General features: G+C 43.3%; 1 protein-coding gene across 2 annotated transcripts; it reads left to right on the forward strand.

The window, feature by feature from the left end:
• The first annotated feature begins 2228 nt into the window (after positions 1-2228).
• fgfr4 (fibroblast growth factor receptor 4) lies at positions 2229-15354 on the forward strand. Of its 2 annotated transcripts, none has more exons than XM_060936479.1 (21): positions 2229-3139; positions 4574-4753; positions 6434-6615; positions 6696-6834; positions 6935-6988; positions 7611-7874; positions 7984-8076; positions 8178-8344; positions 8471-8594; positions 9237-9427; positions 9555-9693; positions 9784-9977; positions 10075-10220; positions 10305-10426; positions 10512-10622; positions 10759-10949; positions 11550-11672; positions 11980-12050; positions 12215-12352; positions 13357-13462; positions 13557-15354. In XM_060936479.1, the coding sequence occupies exons 2-21, from the start codon at positions 4663-4665 to the stop codon at positions 13731-13733; spliced, it is 2823 nt and encodes a 940-aa protein (XP_060792462.1). In that variant the 5' UTR covers positions 2229-3139; positions 4574-4662; the 3' UTR covers positions 13734-15354. The 2 variants fall into 2 exon arrangements, with proteins under 2 accessions (XP_060792462.1, XP_060792463.1); XM_060936480.1 differs by having other exon boundaries at positions 2229-2623.
• Positions 15355-15836: the final 482 nt, after the last annotated feature.

Here is a 15836-nt window from a genome sequence, read left to right on the forward strand (position 1 = left end):
CACTGACCAGAAACCATGCATTTCAGTGCACTGGCTACATTAAATTACCCGTAAATGTGAATGATGAATGATATATTTAGATTGTGATTTTACACTGCATTGTAGCAAAATTAAAAAATTAAAAATAAAGCTTCAGGCTACATTCCATATTTATGCATTTAGCTCTTGAGCAGGCTACTATCCATCCATCCATCCATTATCTGTAGCCACTTATCCTGTTCTACAGGGTTGCAGGCAAGCTGGAGCCTATCCCAGCTGACTATGGGTGAGAGGCGGGGTACACCCTGGACAAGTCGCCAGGTCATCACAGGGCTGACACACATGCCCCTTTTCCACCAAAGCAGTTCCAGGGCTGGTTCGGGGCCAGTGCTTAGTTTGGAACCGGGTTTTCTGTTTCCACTGACAAAGAACTGGCTCTGGGGCCAGAAAAACTGGTTCCAGGCTAGCACCAACTCTCTGCTGAGCCAGAGGAAAGAACCGCTTACGTCAGCGGGGGGGGCGGAGTTGTTAAGACCAACAACAATAACAAGACCGTGAAAGATCGCCATTTTTAAGCGACGAGAAGCAGCAGCTGTACAAACGCGAAGTCAGCCATTATTATTATTGTTGTTGTTGCTGCTTCTTCCGTGTTGTTTTTGCTTCGATATTCGCGCCAAGGTTTATGCAAACGTAGCAACGTAACTGATGTATACAGCGACGTAATGACGTGTCTTCGCTTAGCACTGCAAGCTATGGAAAAGCAAACTGGTTCTCAGCTGGCTCGCAAGTTGAACGAGTTGTGAACCAGCACCGGCCCCGAACCAGCCCTGGAACTGATTTGGTGGAAAAGGGGTAACAGAGACAAACAACCATTCACACTCACGGTCAATTTAGAGTCACCAGTTAAACTAACCTGCATGTCTTTGGACTGTGCGGGGAACCCGAGCACCCGGAGGAAACCCACGCGGAGAACATGCAAACTCCGCACAGAAAGGCCCTCGCTGGCCACGGGGCTCGAACCCAGAACCTTCTCGCTGTGAGGCGACAGCGCTAACCACTACACCACCATGCCACCCCCAGCATACTACTAAAGTAAATTAAAAATAGCATTCCTGTATTATGGGTTCTAGTGAGAACCTTTAAGCACGTATTGGATCTCATCTCATTATCTCAAGCTGCTTTATCCTTCTACAGGGTTGCAGGCGAGCTGGAGCCTATCCCAGCTGACTACGGGCGAAAGGCGGGGTACACCCTGGACAAGTCGCCAGGTCATCACAGGGCTGACACATAGACACAGAAAACCATTCACACTCACATTCACACCTACAGTCAGTTTAGAGTCACCAGTTAACCTAACCTGCATGTCTTTGGACTGTGGGGGAAACCGGAGCACCTGGAGGAAACCCACGCGGACAACATGCAAACTCCACACAGAAAGGCCCTCGCCGGCCCCGGGGCTCGAACCCAGGACCTTCTCGCTGTGAGGCGACAGCGCTAACCACTACACCACCATGCCACCCCCAGCATACTACTAAAGTAAATTAAAAATAGCATTCCTGTATTATGGGTTCTAGTGAGAGCCTTTAAGCACGTATTGAATCTATTTTTTTTATTATTATTATTTTAAGACTACACAGAAATATCCCCCTTTTGGACTTGTGTGTTCGGTGTGATGTTGTTGAACCTAAACTAGCTCTGCTCACACACAGCTAACAAAGTGTCAATAAAGACAGAGAACGTTTCAAACTCCACTAATAAATCAATTAGGGTTCAATGTGACGCCTCCCGACCTCAAAGGATTATTGGGCGAGCGCGCGCTACACGGCAATGATGTAATTACGGGAAGGAGCCATTCACGGCGATTGAATACAGTAGACGAGAGCGCGCCCGCGTGCATGCGCACACGCTTCAAAGGGCACTTTATGCCTGATTTCTGCCTCCTGCTAATTTAACGCGCCACAGATCCTCATGCTGATGCTGAGTTAACTATTTGTTCAGGCTCATTTCATTTCGATGACGTGTAACAATAATAACTTTATGCATGCATGTACAGTATATACCTCTATACCGGGCTGCTATTGTGTGTGTAAGTATCTGACTCACTAATTGTGCATTTCTGCTATTACGCACATTAGTTTGGAGAGTTGCAATGAGGTAGTGAGGAGGTTATCCTGAGATATACTGGCTGCTAGGGATCTGCAGAGTCTTAAAGACGAGTCCACCCGAGGGTGGATTGGGTGGAGGGGTGACTGAGGGTTTTTTTTTTTTAGACTCTCCCTCCTCCTCCCTCTCCTCCTCCCTCGTTTTTTAGTCCATTGTAGGGATCCTTGCCCTCAGAAGAACAGTGTCCCCCCTGGCTGTTAGAGAAACGCCGCTGTCTTCTCTTCTCATTTCATCTCATCTCCTTTCCTATCCTCTCTTCTCTTCTCCTCTCTCTCTCTCTCCCCTTATCTCTCCTCTCTTCTCCTCTTAGCGCACCAGCCGCACGTTCTGCACCGTTAATCCGCAATTTTAAGCGGCACGGAAACGGGATTTTCTTTTGCAGTGCGCAATAAAAGAACCCGGAGCGCGCGTCTCAGCGCGTTCACACAGACAGAAGGACACCAGAGTCCACCATGAGTCCACCGACGGCCGCTGTCCCATTGTAAGACCTGTTCCGAACAAGACGCGGATTGTGTGTGTGTGTGTGTGTGTGTGTGTGCGCTTTCCTTTATTGACTCCATGAAGGAACTCGTAGTCAAGTGTGAACAGAAGTCGTGTGTTTCCTTGTAGGATTTGGCAAAACAAAAAATCCAAAGCAGGAGAAGCAAGGCCAGCTGGACTTTGGGCATTATTATTATTATTATTATTATTATTATTATTATTATTATTATTATCCTCGGAAGTGTCTTCCACGCAGGAGCTGAGTGCACGGAGAGCCATGGGTTCAATTGGAATGGATTTCTAAAAAGGGAAATCACTTGTGAAACTTCCCAGATTGTAGCATGAGAGGATTTCTGTACAGAGCGAGAACTTGATAAGACAAATGCAAATCTGTGAAGATAGAAAAGCAGTGGAAAGGATCTAAACGCGACTGCTGTCTTAACGGACTGTTTTCCAAAGAACCGGGCAAAGGGCACGGGGTTGGAAAATAAAGAAGAAGAAGAACAATAATAATAAGGTAAGTGGAATAGCCTGGAAGCTGGAAGAACTTTGTGTGACCTCAGAGAGCTGAATTTATTTCAGGCATTTGATGACTGCTCATACAGTTGGTGCTGGATCTCTGATTGTATGTTATTATGCTCTTTATATTGTGCGTAAACAAAATGCGTATCCGGTTACATTGCGTAAAATGTGGTATCACATGCAGCTCAGTGCAGGGTCAAACAGCCACTCCAAGAGAAACTGACATGAACAAGGCTTGGGGTTTGTTTCAAACAGAGCTCAGTTGGAGATGTCACTAGTCCTGTGCTTATTTATTTATTTTATTATTATTATTATTATTATTATTATCATCATCATCTTCATCATCCCTATCTTGCTAACTCACTCACAACTCAGAGTGCGTGCGCCTTATCCATAGGTTCATTCAGACTGCCAAGTGGTTTCACACTTGTAAATAGGTTTAATAATCTTAAACTGACTCTCACTCTGGTGTGAAAATCTCAGCCGGGTACAGAGAGTCGCATGGTCATTTCCCTCAGGCTGCTCTCCATCAGGGTTGCCAGATTGGAGAGACTTTTTCTCTGTGGAGAAATTAAAAACTGCATACAGTAATTAGACAGGATTACAGCATACGAGCTATTGACATTGGCCCTGAATGATTGGAGATTTAATCCTGGACAAATCAAGTGTCTGAAACGCAGAACTGATCAACAGAGTGCCTGAGTACCTGTTCAATATTTGGAAACCATCATACACTGTAAAACATCTCAGCCTTGTTTAGTTATGTCCACTTACTTTTTCTCTTTCACTCAATGAGCTCTGAAAAGTGTTTTAATTTGAACTGTTTTCAAAGGTTAGACTTGAATTATGTCGTTGTCTTGACTAATTGGGACTTTTTCTGAGTTGAAACAAAGATAATCATCAAATTGAGTTAACTTGCATTTTCAAGGCAGCAGGTGAACTTGCCTTTCCAAGTTAAACCAATTTGAAATGGTTTACAGTGAATGATAATAATAATAATCATTTAAGATGCTTTACATATCAAATTTGATGTGAATGAACCCAAAGCATCCAAATAATGCATATAAATGATGCATAAACATGATAAAATCTACATCTTGTTCTAATTACCTGATATGGGCTATTGGAAGTTCCAGAACTGTACCTTGTTTCTTGTATAAATGGTCCATTACACACATTTTTTTACAGACAATAGCCCATAACGTCCCGGCAATTGTGCTTCTAATTATCCATTTGTAGAAAACGGTGCACAATATCCAGCAGTGATCAGGTAGACAGTGCGTCTAGTGTGGCCGGACTGCTGGCCATTCATATACAAATGTGCTTTAGTGGTGAAGGAGTGCTGTTCATGTCTCAATATTTGAAGCTACACCAGGTTGAATGTTTCACAGCCTCACACACTTTACTCTCAATCCTGCTTGTGTTACAGTTTTTTCAACAACACAGAGATACCCAGACGTTGCCAATGCCTGGAGTCAGTGCTTGAGCTGATCACAAGACATACATTTCCTTGTCAAAATGTGGAGGATCTTCAAGTTCATCATAACCGTGTGCCTGGCAGAATGTGCTTTATCGAGGAGCATCACGACACAAGAAGTCCGCTCGAAAGGTAAATGGACTAGAAGACAGGATAAAATAGAGTATGTTAATTTATGTAATGTTTTACGACCAGGATGTTTGTAAGTCCAACTTATTGTCACATTTGTTGGCATGACCATTTAATGGGAAATTTCTGGAAACTATTTAGTGTTTGGTTTGATTTGGGATTCATGGAGAGCTTTTTTTTTTTTTAAGCACAGAGAAGTGTGATCGCAAAGAACTTAAATCCAGAGGAAGTGAGGTAGGATGAAATCATTCAGAGAGGAAAAGAATCTTTTTTTTTTCTTTTTTTTTTTTTTGAGCCGTAAACAGGGCTACTTGATCCTGCCAAAGCCCTGAGGCTCGGAAGTGTAAATCTGTCTGGCTTGGTGCCAGTAACAAGGGATTGTGGGGAGGTCTGGGGGAGCTCTTTTACAAATACGGGGCTGTCCTGGTTGTGTACCTGCCGGAAAGGTATTCTGTTATCTCCAAGTGCTATTATGATGTACACCAAGTACTTGTGGTTTCAGGTAATCCATGGGACTTAAGGGTCAGCTGTGTTGGCTTGCAGAGCTTATCATAGTAGTGTTGTGTTGATATAAATTCAGTAATAATTTAGAAGCATTGTACTGGAAAGAGACTTGAGCGAAGGGTTCGTGTGATTATCATGGTCAGGGTGGTTTACTGACGACCACATGGTTATTAGTGAGAGAATGAAGAGGGCAGGTGTAGACCCTGCCAAGAACAGGGGCAAAGTGTTTGTTAAAAGTGTCCTTTTATGAACTTCAGGTCCAGCCGAGGAGAAGTAGTGAAGGTTGAGAGACCCTGTGGTGCAGCCTAACAACGCTTGCCAAAGCAAATTAAAGTAATTTGACAACTATAATACTTTAATGGACTGAGGCATCCAAGAAAGTTCCAGTTATTAGTTTAAAAAAATGAAGGTCTAGTATGAAATAAGACTATAGCAGGAAATTTCTCTAATATTACACTTCAGTTAAAGCTTGTCAGTGAAATCTTACCATGATCAAGCCATGTAGAAGTTGATTTCATAAGTTAGAGATTATTTTCCATACTGTTGTTCTTGATTTTGTGTCACTTCCTCAATGGGTTGAGTATAGAATAAGGCCTAAAGACGCGAACATCATCATTTTCTTCATCAGGATCACCCATTCAGCCTATTTTTAGGTTGTGTTTGTGTGTTTTGTTTAGCCTGCCTTTTATTTCCCCCTTGACCATTTACACCCTCTTTTGGGGTCAGATTGAGGCCAGGCCCTGGTTTCATTCAGCGAAGTTCATTAGTGTGTTGGTGGGAGAATGCTGTGCCTCAACACTGGAGGTGACATTGCTGGTTTAGGGATTCTTTACACAAATGCTTATCACACTCACTGCTGGGCCGCCAGAAACACTGCTGTGAAGTCAAACTTCCACTGAGAACCATAGGTTGGTTCTCACTTTTGTCTCTTCAGGTGCAATTTACAACCACCACCACCACCTTCTACCACCCAAAAAAAGAAAGCCATGCCAGATCCTTGAGGGATTCAAATTCAGAACAGGGGCTCTTGGTAGCAGTCTGGCAATAATTGCTTGCTTAGTAAATACAGGAGTCAGTTCTGTTTCTATTTATTTATTTATTTTTTTATTAATCACACTGCACTTGTTGTGTAGCAACATCAGCATGTTTAAAAGAGCTTCTTATTTTACCTTCTCCCAGATTCCAGAGCATACCGGATGACTCTTCAGCCAGGCTTCCCCGAGAACACCACCGTGCTACTCGGAGGCCAGGCGAAACTGGTATGTAAAGTCCATCGGCCAGCCACGACACGTCTCCAGTGGTTTAAGAAGGACAGGGATCGCCTGGGGCCTGATGGATCACCGCTTCTTAAGCCCCTCACTGTAAGGAAGTGATAAAGAGCACCTTAGTATTTTGTTCCTGTGAAAGAGTGGCTGTAACTGAAGATGTGTTTCCCCCGCAGCCTCTTCAAGACAACATCTCCAAAGTCAACGTTCTTCCTTTAGTAAACATCACTTTGGAAGATGCAGGAGAGTATATATGCAAGGCAAAAAGCTCTGCTGGATGGACTAGCAGTTCAGCGTGGGTGGAAGTCTTAACAGGTGATCCCTTTTATTCTTTTTAATTTTTCATAATTAGTGGGAAAACACCACATCCAGTTGATTCAGGTTGTGAATTAAAGCTTTGCCCATTCCTTTCCAGAAATCCTTCCTGCTAAATCTATGGACCAGTTGACTTTGGCTGAGGATCCAACAGGTATGACAGACCCTGGATTTTTTCAGTTGTTTTAATTTTATTGATTATTACAAATAAGAAATACATAAAGGGCATTCTTTAATTTTCATTAGTTGGAGTTTTTGGTAGTTCTTATGCAGCTCTGCGGTCTCCAAACAAGGCTCAATGGAAAGGTGGATCTACTTGAGTGTGTCTTGAGGAACAATAGATCCAGAGTTGTAACATCTCATCTCATCTCATTATCTCTAGCCGCTTTATCCTGTTCTACAGGGTCGCAGGCAAGCTGGAGCCTATCCCAGCTGACTACGGGCGAAAGGCGGGGTACACCCTGGACAAGTCGCCAGGTCATCACAGGGCCGACACATAGACAACCATTCACACTTACGGTCAATTTAGAGTCACCAGTTAACCTAACCTGCATGTCTTTGGGGGAAACCGGAGCACCCAGAGGAAACCCACGCGGACAACATGCAAACTTCGCACAGAAAGGCCCTCGCCGGCCACGGGGCTCAAACCCGGACCTTCTTGCTGTGAGGCGACAGCGCTAACCACTACACCACCGTGCCGCCCCTAGTTGTAACATAAGTTGGATAAAGGATAAACAATGGGAACATTTTTCATTTGTCTTTTGTTTCTTTTTTAGAAGTTTTTGAGGAGCTGAGTGAGGATACATCAGAACGCCTCCTGCTAGAACCGGGTGATGTGCTCAAACTGCGTTGTGACACAAACCGCCCTGGAACTGTCCTCTGGTTCAAAGGAGATGCCCGAGTGCAACATAGTGCTCGCATCCAGATAAGAGCAGGAGTCATGGAGATTACAGATGCGACATATGAAGACTCAGGGGTCTATGTGTGCATGATCCATGGCTCCAGAGAGGCTCTGCGCAACTTCACCATCACAGTGGCAGGTACGTTCAGGCATATAACGCAACGCAACGCAACAACATTCATGTGCATTTTAAATACTTGGTAATGAAAATAAGGCTTAGTTGCATTTGTTTACTTTTAACCTTGCAGATGCAATGGGATCCGGTGATGATGATGAGGATGAAGATGGCCAAGAAGAATCAATTACAGAGACAGAAAATGACCGAGTCTACTTCTCCAGAGGTCTGTGTTGTATTTACTGAAACTCAAAAATTAAATGCCACAAACATATCTGTCAGGAAAATATGGTAAAATTAGGTTTCATGATTCCACTTCTTCTTCAGGCCCATACTGGACCCATGTTCAGAGGATGGAGAAAAAGCTTTATGCTGTCCCAGCTGGAAACACGGTTAAATTTCGCTGTCCGGCTACAGGAAGCCCACTGCCCACAATCCGCTGGCTGAAAAATGGCAGAGAATTCAGAGGAGAGCACAGGATTGGAGGAATCAAGGTGAAATGGTTACAACAGTATACAACAGTATAGCATTTTAACAGGACATGAACAATACGGCTATTTGGACACAGAATAATTTGACTGAAACAATGATGTTCATATTTATGTAATTCTCACCCACAGTTGCGGCATCAGCACTGGAGCTTAGTCATGGAGAGTGTGGTGCCCTCGGACCGTGGGAACTACACTTGTGTGGTGGAGAACAAATATGGCTCCATCGCTCATAGCTACCTCCTCGATGTGTTGGGTAAGACAGCTCGCTGTTTACAGCAGACAGTGGTCTGGCTCCATGCAGAGTGGCTGAAGCTGGCCTTCGTTCTGTGCCTGTCAGGGGTAATAAGAATTAAATTGGGGAGCCACAGTGCTGGCAGCTCAGCAACGTCTCACAGTGAGACAGGCACCAATCGCACCTCAGATATAGCCACAGGGCAAGTGTGTCCACCACAGGGTTCGTTTAGGGCCACACAGGAAAGGGGAAACAACTATTGGCACAATAGGAGGGCTAGTGTGAGCTTGGGTCGTATGTTCTTGGATGAGCAGTTGGCCAGGCATCCAGATGAGGTTTCTACTTGACCTGTGACAGTTTCATAGCAGGTCAACTGCTGTCTCCATCAAGGGAAAACGAAAGAGAAAGGAGCAAGTTGAGGGGTGAGGTGATGATGGTGGTGGTGGTGGTGGGGGGAATTCAATGACTTCAAAGCATCCCAGTACACAAGCTTGGCTCCGGGATTCATGTCTCCATGAGCTTCTGGAGGCAGCACTTATCTCTTTCCATGTTTTGAATCTTATCTGATTAGCATTTGCAAATGATGGGGCAACAGGAGGTTTGAGAAATTTCTGGATGGTTGTTTTGCACCTTCTGAGCCATTTTTTAACGTTTCCATTTCAGAACGCTCTCCTCACAGACCCATTTTACAAGCTGGTCTACCAACCAATACTACAGCAGTGGTCGGAGGGGATGCCCAGTTCCACTGCAAGGTCTATAGTGATGCACAGCCACACATTCAGTGGCTGAAGCACATTGAGATGAACGGCAGCCGGTACGGACCTGATGGTATACCCTACGTTAAGGTTGTCAAGGTATTGAAATACTGGCTTCACTACCCCTCTTGGCTGGCCACATCACATCGTCAATTAGTGGTACCAAATTAACTTGAGAGCATGATGTGACTGTTATGTTCAGACCTTTTTTTTTTTTCTTTTACAGACAGGCAGCTTGAACATGTCTGAGGTGGAGATCTTATATCTGACAAATGTCACAATGGAGGATGCTGGAGAATATACATGTTTGGCTGGAAACTCTATTGGCTTCTCACACCAGTCTGCATGGCTCACTGTCCTATCTGGTAGGTTAACTACCATCTTTAACAAACATCTTTACCTTCATGGGTCATCATTCTTATGGACATTAACACCTCAGATTGGTTTATTAACAGAGGAAGAAGTGACCAAAGAGATGGACCTTATGGAGACCAAGTACACCGACATTATAATTTATGCCTCAGGCTTCCTAGCATTGGTGATGGCAATTGTGATTGTGGTCTTGTGCCGAATGCAGACCCACCCCAGCCGTGAGCACTTTGATGCCCTCCCTGTCCAGAAACTTTCCAAATTTCCTCTGCGCAGACAGGTGAGATAGTAACTCGTGTTAAAGCATTATGACATCTCTGTAATGCATATTTATTTAGAATATATTTACACTAATTCTGTGTATCTTGGAAACCCAGTACTCTGTCGAGTCCAACTCCTCTGGGAAGTCCAGTGCTTCTCTAATGAGAGTGGCACGTCTTTCCTCCAGCTGCTCTCCGATGTTAGCTGGAGTCATGGAGTTTGAGCTTCCCTACGATCCTGACTGGGAGTTCCCAAGAGAGAAGTACATGCCAAGTGACACAATTCATTTTGATCATCTTGCCCTTTAACTTTGATGATGTACTGACAATGGTATATTATTACTTAGTTTGACTTTAGGGAAACCTCTTGGCGAAGGTTGCTTTGGTCAGGTGGTGAGAGCAGAGGCTTATGGGATAAACAAGGATAATCCAGATCAAGTAACCACCGTGGCAGTCAAAATGCTAAAAGGTGGGTATTCCTAAAATGGCTGATCACGTATATATGTGCATAATGATATGAGCCGAGTTAAACATGATTGTTGGTCATTTTCCAGATGATGCAACTGACAAAGACTTGGCTGACCTTATCTCTGAAATGGAGCTTATGAAGGGCATGGACAAACATAAGAACATCATAAATCTTCTTGGTGTTTGCACTCAGGAAGGTCAGTTCAACCAAAAAGGATCTTGTGGCTGCTTGAAGATAAATGTTACATTTGATATTTGATGATTCCAACCTAAACATGCACCAGGACCAATTTCACTGATTCACACTAAACTTTTCGAATCTTGGTTTCTTAGGTCCACTCTATGTGCTGGTTGAGTATGCCTCAAAAGGAAGTTTGCGTGAGTACTTACGAGCACGTCGTCCACCCGGAATGGACTACACCTTCGACGTGACCAAGGTTCCAGAAGAGCAACTCACGTTCAAGGACCTGCTTTCTTGTGCCTACCAAGTGGCACGAGGCATGGAGTACCTGGCTTCTAAAAGGGTGAGTCGTTTGCCTGTTAAAACCCACCTACTCTAACCCCTAACCCTTAACCCCTACCCCTGTGTCTTATCAACACTTCCCTTTGTCTGACACATGATGCCAGGCATTCCTCACTGGAGTGGTGGTGTGCTGTGTTTACCACTGCGTCTGTCCTGTCTCTGTGGGCTTTGTCCTTTTTAGCACTGCCATAAATCTGTTAGCATGCAGGCGCACAGATCCGCCTGTGCACAAGATCATATTACTAGGTCTTTGTGGCCTGCTAAGAATGCAGCTGTCTGAAACCCTTCCATTAAGGGCCGCAAACCAGGGGCTTTTTCGTCCCCCCTTTTTCGGTCCCCAAATGCCACTACTATTTAAAATGAAAACCAAAATACACGTAATAATATGCGTTCAGTTGAGCAAACAGTCCGGTGGTGTTTTTCTACAAAGCCCACATCTATTTAAAGCCAGTCTTGTTTTTGGAGCATATATTGAAAGTGAAATTTCTTTGCATGTTGATTTAGTCATGCGTCCATTTTGAAATATATCGAAAACATTTTGTCTAGTTTTTGCAGTTTTTCTGAGTGATCACTGAGCCGCGTCCTTTCTGTTCCTCAACAGTGCATTCACCGAGATCTAGCAGCAAGGAACGTTCTCGTCACAGAAGACAACGTCATGAAGATCGCAGATTTTGGTTTGGCAAGAGGAGTCCATCAGATTGATTACTACAAGAAAACTACAAATGTAAGCAGCTAAATGAAGTACACTTTGTTGTTTTCCGAAGCAAAGTCTTGAATCTGAAACAAATTCTGGCCCTTGTGAATGTAAAGTTCTGACATGTCTGCTGCAGTCCTAATGCTTTTAAAGACAGATGTTTGGTGTGTCCTTGCTGATTGGCAGGCAGTTTAATGGGAGATAATTAGATAGTTGGGGGAGGATTAGGGAAAGGGTGAACAGCCATGGGTTTTTTTGTGGATCAAAAGGGAAACCTTTGGCTCTGCCGTGCTGTAAGCAGCAGGCATGCTCACTGTCTTGTTGTGTCTGAATTTAGGGACGTCTGCCAGTGAAATGGATGGCACCAGAGGCCTTGTTTGACAGGGTCTACACACACCAGAGCGATGTGTAAGTGAAATCTTTGCCCCTATGCCAAGCAATCAGCTGACCAGCAATCCCCAGTGTTGGGAATACCAGTTTGTTCAAATGATTCAGAATGCTATATTCCATCAGAACGGAGCAAACCTGTCTTTTATTTAAATCTTGTGCTGACTTCATTTTTGCCTCCACAGTTGGTCTTTTGGAGTTCTGATGTGGGAGATTTTCACGTTGGGAGGCTCACCGTACCCAGGAATCCCAGTCGAGGAGCTTTTCAAGCTGTTGAAAGAAGGCCATCGCATGGACAAACCCTCCAACTGCACGCATGAACTGTAAGTGCCATTATCATGCTAGTGTTGACAAGAGTATAATGTGAAAACCGAGTCGTTAAAGCTAGACGGCCTTTCGATTTCATAAAATCGGTGAAATTTAGTTCTCTTTGAAACTTGGTCATTGTGATATCTGTTTATTTCTGTAATATCTCACAAAATATCAGGCCATTCTGTGGCTGGGAAGTTATTTAATTTGAGGGGATTAAAGCAAATAAATGTGTATGAAATTGTTCGTTTCATGCAGTCAAGCAGACACAGGAAGTCCGTGTGTGTGCGCATGCGCAGGTTTACCTTTGACCGTGCACTGACAGTTCCATCATTCTGTCGTGAAATGAAATCGCTCGCTTCGCGCAGTCAAGCAGACAGAGGAAGTCCGTGTGCGCATGCACAGGTTTATCTTCTTCTTTTGGGTTTTACGGCAGCTGGCATCCACAGTGTTGCATTACTGCCATCTACAGGTTTCCCTTTGAGCGTGCACTGACAGTTCCATCATTCTGTCGCTAAACAAACAGCTGATCACACCGAGGTGCTCACTGAGCGCCGATATTTATTAGTTTGATATTTCCTACATTTCCTTTCCTTCGTATATAACATAACGTCTTTTCTTCTCGCTTTCTTTCCGTTGCTGTAGTCGGTCTTTTACATTTCATTCGCATACTCACGTCCTCCATTTTGCTCTCCTGTTTCAAATTTGTATCCCACAATGCCTTGTGTGAACGGGGAAAGCCCACCACGTGATGTGATGCATGATGTAGTATCTTGTATTGGGTCATGGTGAAGCAGGAAAAAATAGTGGAGAATTTAGGGCCACGTGGCCCGAAATTCATTTGTTCTATTAGAAACAAAAACCTAATAAAATTGGAAGTCTGTGATTCAAATTCAGTAGCTTTCGTTCCACTAAACAGAAATAATTGGGTGTCGGGGAAAATTCTTTTTATGTCCTACACTTGGAAAATCCGGAAAGCAGTCTACCTTTAATTATTCTAATGTTTACTTTTTTCCAGCTACATGAAGATGAGAGAATGCTGGCATGCAGTTCCGACACAAAGGCCAACCTTCAAACAGCTGGTGGAAGAGCTGGACAGAGTGCTGCTGTCTATTTCAGACGAGGTAAATCCCTTGACAGTGTTCTTAATATTCAGCGTATCCCATTTGCTAAAAATTATTGTGAAGTCAATGCATTAAACAAGTCTTTTTTTTTCAGTACCTCGACCTGTCGACCCCTTTCGAACAGTATTCCCCATCTTGTGAGGACACGTCCAGCTCTTGCTCTTCAGACAATGATTCAGTGTTTACCCACGATGCCTTGTCCACCGATCCGTGCCTGCTCGGTTATCATGACGTGCGTTCTCGGCTAGACATGAAGACAACGCTACGATAAGGACTCGTCTGGCAGAGGAATCAGGTTTATGGATATCAAAGTTTGCATTTAGCACCATCAGCAGTACGAAGCAGTCACGTGAGGCGTGGACTTTAGCCTTCGAATGCGCTGCGCAAAGAACATTATCATAATGCTCGGCACTAGAAAACCTGGTGACAAAAAATGGCTGCCTCAAATAATCAGGTTTATCATACAGTAAGTGGACTGCCTAGTAAAGAAGCAATTCAGTCTCTGTTTTCTTTGTGATGAATCAATGCTGCTTATAATGTGTAAAGTCCCAAGTATATGAGCAGCATAGAAACTGGAGTGTGCTGAAACAACCAGATTTTTTTGTTTGTTTGTTTGTTGTTGTTGTTGTGTTGAAGAAAAGAGAACATTTATTTTGATATAAAAGTTGATAGCATTGTTAAATATAAAATTCTCTCTATATAAAGATTATTCTACTTTTTTTTTCCTATTTAAAGATTTGTCTTAAAATCTCAGGATCTCGCATTGGTGAAATTGCTGCAGTGCCAGCAAGGTGCCTGAATTTTGATTTCCTGTGAATATCTTAAAATATTTTATGTACATATCATTGAATAAGACAATTACCTTTTATAAATTATTCTAAAGCATATGAAGTGAAGGTGTTGGGTGAAGAATTTCGAAATTGCGAGTTTTTGACATCACAAAGTCTTCACACAGGCAAAGCAGATGAGTATGGTTTAGTAGAGTTTAGACGTTTGCAAGCACGGCTTGAAGAGCTTGCTTTTGTGACACAAAGCCGAGCCCCATTCCACCGTATCTATACTGTACAGAGAGAAAAGGACTGGACTGAATGTGAAAACCATCCTTGAGGTTGATTGATTTAAAATGAGAGAATCCTCCATTGTTTGGCTGTAACCTTTTACCTAGCACAGTTTGTTTGCAGGGTCCAAGCGCAGGCCAAGTTGGACAATAGGCCCACGCAGCTGTAATGGGTGTGACCACAGGACAGGGCGATTGGGGGGCTGTCTGAGCCTGCGTGCAAATGAGGTGGCCCCTTATTATGCTAATGGTTCCAGCTGCCCATCTTTCTCCTCCACTATCTTTTTAATATACAAATGCTAATGGCGCCCTTTCGGAGCAATCTCTGCAGTGCTCTTCGGGGAATGCAAGGCCTCACCCGCAAGCTGATAAGGCAGCTTTCTCAAGTTAATTTACTCTTTGCTTTTAATGCCCAGCCAGCGATGCTCCTCCAAATTCCTTTGGGAACATTCGGCCCTCCGTGTGCGCATTAGAATGAGCCGAGTGGCCAGTCCTCCTTCTTTGAGATGCAGGGGTGAAAAATGTCATTATCTTATTGATATGAGCTATGATTGGGGCTCAAATTCATCTAACAGGTCAGCTTGAATGAAAAAAAAAATCATATCCTCCCTTTACGTGGCCTTAAAAAAACCAAAAACCCTGAATTCTTTTGTATGAAGAAACAAGAAAGCAGAAAGAAAAATAACAAACTGCATGACATTCCATTTATGTACTCCATATACAAATGTATAGCAATCAAATGTTCTTATGCATTTTCCCTTGAGAGAATTATTTTAGAAATATCTAATTTATTTGTTTATTGTGTTGTTTTATATTAAATAAAGGATAATTTAAACTACTTGCCTGCGTTAATCATTGAATTTTTAAAAAATGTGGATTATAGTAAGTCAATCGTAAGAGTCACATCGTACATTGCACATTAAGTAGTATTTAGCTTTACACCAAGGTTTATTTTGACTATTATAAGTATTTCTAGGGTTAGAATGTAATGTGTAAGTGTGTACAAATCTTACCTTGGGTGTTATCGCCAAAAACACACACTTAACATCACTACTTAATGCAGAGTGATTTCATATCTGTTATTTACATTCCAAACCAAACACAGCTACCTTCAAAAGTTAGCTTACTTCCAGACCCCTAAAGAAAACAGAACCTGGAGGTATTCCATGCTCAGGATTGAACTAGGGTTCACTATGGAGCTGTGATGGAGTCAAGAGAAAATGCAAACCTTAATATAAACCTATAAGGAGACATATAATTAGGGGTCAAAACATGGCAGACCACGACTGAGCAAATGTAGACCAACAACGACATACA

The sequence above is a fragment of the Neoarius graeffei genome, chromosome 12 (assembly GCF_027579695.1).
Source record: "Neoarius graeffei isolate fNeoGra1 chromosome 12, fNeoGra1.pri, whole genome shotgun sequence".
NCBI lineage: Eukaryota > Metazoa > Chordata > Actinopteri > Siluriformes > Ariidae > Neoarius > Neoarius graeffei.